Raw genomic sequence first — 8,068 nt, 5'->3', positions numbered from 1 at the left:
GGGGAGTGTTGGTGGGGCAGACAGGAACTCTGTTGGAGGGAGAGTAGGAGGTTAGCTGGGAAGGGACAGTGGAGATGATGGACCAAGACTTAGGGTGGGTGCAGACCATAGACAGGAAGGACCAAAATTGTGGGCAGAAGCCTCTGGGCAAGGGTGTGGACAGTTGGATGGACAGCCAGGCTGGGGTGGCAGCTGTTTGTATGTGCAAGGGTGTGTGGGTGTGCATGTAGGTCTGGGCACATGTGTGTGGATGCATGCCCGTGTGTGGATGTGGGTGTGTATTTGTGGTGCAGTGTGAATGAAATCCGGTGAGGTGAGGCTGGAAGGAAGGTTGGCCTCAGTTTGGAGGTGATGGGAGCATCCCGTGTGCACAGCAAGTGGTGGTCCCAGCTAGGTGGGGCCATGGGCCAAGTGGGTGGAGATGAGTGAGGGGCTGTGCAGACTCCGTGCACACCCTCACGCAGAAAGCTGCCTCCTTTCAGACACATCTCAGCCCAGGAGCCCGTGGCATAAGCTGCCCCACATGGCTGGCACCCCAGTCTCCGTCCCTTGTCCCTTGCACGACAGGCCTGGGCCGCCTGACTAATCCGCCTCCCCTCCCCCAGGGCCTCAGCGGGATGCGCAGGCTGCCCGGGAGTTCATCCTGAAGATGTTTGTGGACCTGAACCCTGACAGTGACAAGATCATCTACTCGCACTTCACTTGCGCCACTGACACGGAGAATATCCGCTTTGTCTTCGCGGCCGTCAAGGACACCATCCTGCAGCTCAACCTGAAGGAGTACAACCTGGTGTGACCCTGTGGGGAGCCCACGGGACAGACCCTCCTGTGTGATGATGTGACAGCGGCTTTGACCGCAGAGGAGCTGATTTTTTTTTCATATTTTTAACAAATGGTTTTTATTTCACAGTTATCAGGGGATGTACATCTTTCTTTCTATATACTTCGTGCACCTTCTCACCTTTTGTCAGCGGCACAGGCTGCCTTTTTCTGGCCTTGACTGTGGCTCGCCTTTTTCTAGAAAAAAAAAAAGGAAAAAGAAAAAAAAAAAAAAATGAGACAAGCGGAGATGAGACAAACAAGTGCCCTGCCCCCAGCGCCTCCAGGCCTTCCTTGGCCCCCCGACCTCGGCCCCAACCCCTCGGGGTTGCACCTTCGGCCACCGGCCACCGTGGGACAGAACCGCCCAGCTGGCCCTGGTCCCTTGATGTGGGGACGTGGGGACGTGGAGACTGTGACTGATCTTTCTTCCTTTTTTTTAAGTTATTGCCATCTTCACGACGACGCTGTATTTTTGCTCACTGGACTCCAAGAAGTGGGGGTGGGTGGCTCCCCCTGTTGCCCACCCTGGGAAGTGCCTAACCATTTTTTTATTTTATTTTAAAGGAAAAACAAAAAGTATAAGGGCTCCTCTGCAGTGAAGATATCTCTGGACCCTGTCTCAGCCTCCGGTGGTTGCCTGGTCCTGGGCTTGAGGGGTCCTCTGAGCTGTGTCTCCAGGGCCATCTGGCCTGCTTGGAGCTCTCCCTGTGTGCCCGAGGGTCATGTGCTCAGCACCCAGGCCGGAGAGCACCCGTGGAAGCCCACATGGCCCGGGAGTCAGGAGAGGGCCCACTTGGATGAAAGTCACTTTTGCTTTCATTCCATTTTGTAGCCAATTTGGAGACGGTGGTGACTGTGGGCTGGGGACTTTTTCCGAATATTCTCAGGTCTGTTCCCACGAAGCAGAGAGAGCTTGAGGGAGAGTCCTGTGGTGGTTCCCAGGCGCGGTGGCCGCCGTGGCACGCACTTGCTGACCCCTGGGAATCAAGCAGGCAGCAGGGGCACTTTGCCCAGAGCTGTTGAGGGTCGCGTGGGAGCCAGCAGCTGGCACCTTGGCCCTGGGCGGCCTCCAGGCCATGGTCATGCATCAAGCCAGAGCCATGGGCTGCCTGGCCTAGGTCCCCCTCCCAGGGGCCTCTGAGGGCAGCACAAGCAGGGGGCTGGTCTTTTGAGGAGAGGGAGTTGGCTTTTCATCTGATGTAGACTGAACACTACAGTGTTTGTTTTGTTTTGCACAGCGGAAGGGGAACGGACCCACTACACCTGGACCCTAAAGTAGCAGTCTGTGTGGCCGCTCCTTTTTGGGGCCATTGACAAATGCAAAAGAAACAACACAAAAATTGAACCCACCCAAAGAGCCAGTCCTGGGTGGCTGGCCCCTCCTTCCTCCTCTCCCCATCCCACCAGCAGGACAAACCAGGAAGGCCTCAGGGCAATGGGGAGCCAAAGACAGGCAGAAGTTGGGGGTGGCTACATTCCTGGTAATCAGCTCCATCTGGGGGCAGAATGAGCTGGGGATCCCCAGCTTCTCAGCCAATTTTCCAAAAAGGGTCCTTTTTGTGCCATGTGTCTATTTGAGAGGGTTGAACATAACCCCATTCTTGCCCTCAGTGGGGGGAAGCAGGTGGTACTGCTGGCGGTGGGCCTGTGCGAGGACTTGAGGTCCTCATAGGGAGGCATCTTGATGTCCTAGCCCCTCTCAAGGGTCCAGATCACAAAAAGGGAACTGGATTGGACTCTTGAGAGGTGCATGAGCATGTGGGGGAGGCACCGGGAGAATAGCTCCTCTTAGAGAGGAGGCAGTGTGCCAGGCATCCCACAGCACAAGGCTGGCTAAAGCCCCCAGCCCCTCTCCCCCCCCCCCACCCCCTTACTGGGCCTTCTGGAACACCACGGGCCTGGCCCCACTCCAGGAGCTGAGGGCAGGGCCAACCCGTGTCCCGGGGGGAATCCAAGACCAGTTCTGTGCCAGTGCCAGCCGGGGCCAGAGGTCCCGGTCCCATGCAAGGTTACCGGTCAGTGTCTTTGATTTTCAACCTGATGAACTCCTCCTAATGCTTTCTCTCACGTGCCAACCTCCCAGCTCCTCCCACTGTGTCCGATCGCCCTGCAGTATAGCCATTCCCCGGCATCCAACTCCTTGAGAGACCTGAGACGTCTTAGTGCCAATGCCCCTAGCGGCAGTGCAGGAACTTCCGGCTGGTGGGGTGAACACTGTCGGGTTATACTTGTATATTACACAGTCCTGATTTCAGACGATTTAAACCTTAACCTATTTAAAAAAATATTATATAAAATGCTGTTTTTAAACCTTTTGTCATTTGAAATGCATGTATTGTCACGTGTGCTGGGGGATGGGTGCAATTAGCTGGATGCCAACCGATGGCAGAAGCTGTCCTGTCCAGGTGGGTGCGCGGCAGGCTCTGCTCATGTGTCGGGGCCCTGACCCCTTAATCCAGAGATGCCTGATGGAAGTTGACTTTTCATATCTTTCTCCTGAAATGAATTGTTTTAAATTGGAATAAATCTTGTTCCTAAATGCTGCAGCCCCTCTGGCTTATTTCCTGTTGCTGGCCACAGGGATGGGTGGGGGGCAGCGGAGGGGCCCTGAAGGTCCCAGGGGTGTCACCTGGTCCCCAATGGCTAGCCTGGCTCCTGGCACCCATTGCCATGACTTCCTTTGGAAGGACTTCCGTCCTGGGCTGGGATGGGGGCTCCAGGGCCCTGCTCTGAGGTCTGAGAGCTGGAGCATCCTGCAAGGGAAGTACCTCCTGCCCTGGCTGGGTTTATTAAGAGTGTCGTGCCAACATGCCCGGATTCTGGGTTTGATCCCCATTGAGGGCACATAAAGAATCAACCAATGAATGCATAAATAAGTGGAACAATTCGATGTCCCTCCCTCCCTCTCTCTAAAATCAAGGAAAGAAAAGCATCTTCTTTTTGTGGGCAGAGACCGACATGCCGCTCAGTCAGAGATAGGAAGACAAAGCCCCCACCTTTCTGTAAACTGAAGATGCTGGACAGCAGGTTCTCTGCAGCCTTTTTTTTTTCCCAGTTACTTTTTTCTTTTCTAAAAATTTTAATCATAAAGAGATAACAAAATTTACCATCTTAACCATTTTTTAGTGCACAGTTCAGTGGCATTAAGTATATTCACACTGTGGTGTGACCATCCCCATCATCTATCTCCAGAACTTTCTCATCTTCCCAAATTAGTGTTCCCATTAAACCAGCGGTTCTCAACCTGTGGGTAGTGACCCCTTTGGCGGTCGAACGACCCTTTCACAGGGGTCGCCTAAGACCATCCTGCATATCAGATATTTACATTACAATTCATAACAGTAGCCACATCACAGTTAAGAAGTAGCAACGAAAATAATTTTATGGTTGGGTCACAACATGAGGAACTATTTAAAGGGCCAGAAGGTTGAGAACCACTGCATTAAACACTAGTCCCCTGGCACCCACCGACTGCTTTCTGTCTGTGGATCTGACTCCTCTAGGGACCCCCTGTGAGAGGGATCACACGGTATTTGTCCTTCTGTGTCTGGCTTATGTCACTGAGCACCATGTCCTCAGGGTTCGTCCCTGGGGTAGGTAGCAGGTGACAATGCCCTTTCTTTTTAAGGCTGAGTAGCATTCCCTCGTCTGGATGATCCGCACTGTTTGTCCATTCACCCGTCCGTGGGCACCTTGGGGCCTTTGTGGATAATGCTGTGAACATGGGTGCACAACATTCTATTGTGGAATTTCTGGGTCGCATGGAAACTCCATGTTTAACTTTTTTTAGGAACTGCTGTTCTGCTTTTCACGGTGGCTGCCCCATTTCGATCCCCACCCGCCGTGTACAAGAACTCCAACTTCTCCCATCCTCCTCCAGTTACGTTTACTCATTCATCAGCGGGATATGCCTTGAAAGCCCCCTGTGTGCCAGGCACTGTCCTAGGCATGGTAGATAAGGGAGGGGTGAGTGGGGGGAGACCCAGTTCTTGTGACAAGCAGAGCAGGGAAGTGGGATGAACGGCAGTGGCCGTTTCAGACCGGCTTTTCAGGGAAGGCCTTTCTGAGGGGACGTGAGGGAAGGAGCCGAGCTGTGGCCTGAGGGGAGGGCTTTCCAGACAGGAAACACCTGTGCCAAGGCCCCGGGACAGGACTGTAGCAGGAGGAACAGCCAGGAGGCCCGTGTGGCTGGCACAGAGTGAGGGGAGGGAGAGAGGGAGGAGAGGACAGGGAGCGGACGGGGGCAGGTCGTGCAGGGCCTTGTGGGTCAGGAAGGGGATTTAGGGTTTTATTCTGAGTGAGGTGGGTGCTCTGGCAGGCTGTGGCCAGAGGGAGGGAGCGCGCTCTGGAGCCTGCTGTGGGGAGGACAGACGGGAAGGGAGATGCAGGACCTGACTGGAGTGCTCACGGGTGCCCTCTAGTGGCCGATACAGGGAGGACCGACTTGGGAGGAGGCGGGGCCCGGGGTGAGAACTTGGGACCGTGTTGGAGCGGACGGAGATGTTCCAGGTGGAAGAGGATGGGGCTGGACTAAGTGAAGGCTCAGGAGGGAAGCTGAATTTGGGAGGTCAGTCTGGGAAGGGAACCTGGTTGAGGCTGCCTGTGCATCTGGACGTCACCCAGACTTCATGCCCTCGATGGCCAGCTGGGGCCGCTCTCGTGCTGTCGCACTTACCTGCGGGCTCTACCAGGCATCCACTGAGAGGAGTCCTGTCATCACCCAGGTTCCACGTGGGAAACCGAGGCAGGAAAAAGCCAGCCCTTTGCCCTGATGGTAGACCAGCACTTCCTGGGTCTTGGCACCAGCTGCGACCTGTCTAGCCAGGTGAGGTTGAGGCAAAAAGATGTGGAAATGTATGGCCCTTGTTTCAAAATGAGGATAATTTCGGCCTGGCTGGCATGGCTCAGTGGTTGAGTGTTGATCTATGAACCAGGAGGTCACATTTCGATTCCCGGTCGGGGCTCATGCCCGGGTTGCAGACTCAAACCCTGGTGTGCAGGAGGCAGCTGATCGAGGATTCTCTCTCATCAATGATGTTTCTATCTCTTTCTACCTCTCCTTTCCTCTCTGAAATCAATAAAAAATATATTTTAAACAATTAGGAGAATCTCAAGACTAAAAACCTTCTGAGCCAGGGTCCTATGTCCAGGAAGCCGGCCCTGCTGACCAGCAACGGACACTTAGTCTGTTTCCACCTTTTGGCTCCTGGGAATAATGCCGCTGTGAACACGGGTGTGCAAGTGCCTGTCTAGTCCCTGACTCCTATTCTTTGGGATGCATACGCAGAGGTGGACTTGCTGATGGAGACCTTTTGTCTCATCCAAATAAATAGCTCATCAGTTCATAAAAGGAGGGGAGGCCTTGCCTGTGTGGCTCTGTGGTTGAGTGTCAACCTGTGAACCTGGAGGTCACGGTTCCATTCCAGATCAGGGCACCTGCCTGGGGTTTCAGGCCCGATCCCCAGTAGGGGGTGTGCAGGAGGCAGCTGATCAATGATTCTCTCTCATCATTGATGTTTCTATCTCTCTCTCCCTCTCTCCTCCTCTCTCTGAAATCCATAAAAATAGTTTAAAAATAAATAAATAAAAGGAGGGGGTGGACCTTTGTATCTGAGCCTTGGACCACTCCTGGGGTGGGGGTGGGGGCATGGCTTTGGGTGTGGCTAAGAGCAGGGTCCAGGGAGGGACACAACTGTGGCCTTCAGTGGCAAATAATCCCATCAGCTGAGGAGTGGGAGGGACTTTGAAAAACTGTAAATAGCCAATTCTTTTTTTTTTAAGATACATATTTTATTGATTTTTTACAGAGAGGAAGGGAGAGGGATAGAGAGTTAGAAACATCGATGAGAGAGAAACATCGATCAGCTGCCTCCTGCACACCTCAAACTGGGGATGTGCCCACAACCAAGGTACATGCCCTTTACCGGAATCGAACCTGGGACCTTTTAGTCCGAAGGCCGACGCTCTATCCACTGAGCCAAACCGGTTAGGGCTAAATAGCCAATTCTTTATTAAAACATAAGGGACATTTAAAATATATATATTTTTTTTATTGATTTCAGAGAGGAAGGGAGAGAGAGAGAGAGAGAGGTAGAAACATCAATGATGAGAGAGAATCATTGACTGGCTGCCTCCTGCACACCCCCTACTGGGGATCGAGCCCGCAACCTGGGCATGTGCCGTTGACCAAAACTGAACCCGGGACCCTTCAGTCCACAGGCCGATGCTCTATCCAGTTTGGAATATAGCTCTCTCCAAACTGGCCAGGGCTGTATTCACGTTTTATGCTTTTCTCTCTGTGTGTATGTGTTTCAAACATGCACACAAGCCCAGCCGCCGTGGCTCAGTGGTTGAGCGTCAAACTATGAACCAGGAGGACATGGTTTGATTCCTGGTCAGGGCACATGCCGAGGGTTGCGGTTCAGTCCCCGGTGTGAGGTGTGCAGGAGGCAACCGATCAATGATTCTCTCATTATTATTTTTTTAAAAATATATTTTATTGTTTTTTTACAGAGAGGAAGGGAGAGGGAGAGTTAGAAACATCAATGAGAGAGAAGCATCGATCAGCTGCCTCCCGCACACTCCCCACTAGGGATGTGCCCGCAACCCAGGTACATGCCCCTGACCAGAATCGAACCCGGGACCCCTCAGTCCCCAGGCCGACACTCTATCCACTGAGCCAAACCGGTCAGGACGATTCTCTCATTATTGATGTTTCTATCTTTCTCCCTCTCCCTTCCTCCCTAAAAAACAAAAACACCTGCCTCCCCACCCCCCAAAAAACACGCGAACACACTCACCCTGGTGCTCCCCAATGAACTAATATGTGACAATGTCCCCCCGCCCGGTGCCTGGCCTGGGCAAGGAACCAGTTTGCCTTTTGGGGAACTGAAGGGAGTTTTGTTTTGAAGCGGGAGAAATGCAGAGAGGCCCGGCCCAGCCGGCAGCGAGGGAGCGGGTGGATTTCTGAGGTCAGTGAGGATGCGGAAGGTGTGAGACCAGGGCCGGGCACCCCGTCCTGCTGCTGGGAGTGGGCAGCGGGCAGCTGCCCAGAGACGTGGCCCTCGGATCCTGGGCCGCTCTGCATTTACGTCCGCTCTCTGGTCTGTGACTCAGCCCGGCCTTCTCTGTTGCCAAGCTGGTTATTTCTGTTCTGTGCCGTCCTCCAGCTCTGCGCAACCCAGACTGATTTCTGCTTTTCTTCCCCGGCCTGGCAGTGGGAGTCACCCTGACCTCCTAGGGCTGC

At 53.7% G+C, this 8,068-nt stretch overlaps 1 protein-coding gene across 1 annotated transcript in view; it reads left to right on the top strand.

The window, feature by feature from the left end:
- GNA11 (guanine nucleotide binding protein (G protein), alpha 11 (Gq class)) overlaps positions 1-3,361 on the top strand; it is a 10,473-nt gene extending 7,112 nt beyond the window's left edge. Inside the window, exon 6 of the mRNA XM_005858814.2 lies at positions 606-3,361. Within this exon, the coding sequence (XP_005858876.1) occupies positions 606-796 (191 nt within the window). The 3' untranslated portion in view covers positions 797-3,361. The remainder of the gene's footprint in view (positions 1-605) is intronic.
- Positions 3,362-8,068: the final 4,707 nt, after the last annotated feature.

Source organism: Myotis brandtii, unplaced genomic scaffold, assembly GCF_000412655.1.
Source record: "Myotis brandtii unplaced genomic scaffold, ASM41265v1 scaffold122, whole genome shotgun sequence".
Lineage (NCBI taxonomy): Eukaryota > Metazoa > Chordata > Mammalia > Chiroptera > Vespertilionidae > Myotis > Myotis brandtii.
Note: the sequence above shows the minus strand (reverse complement) of the source record. Positions and strands in the feature narration are given on the sequence as shown.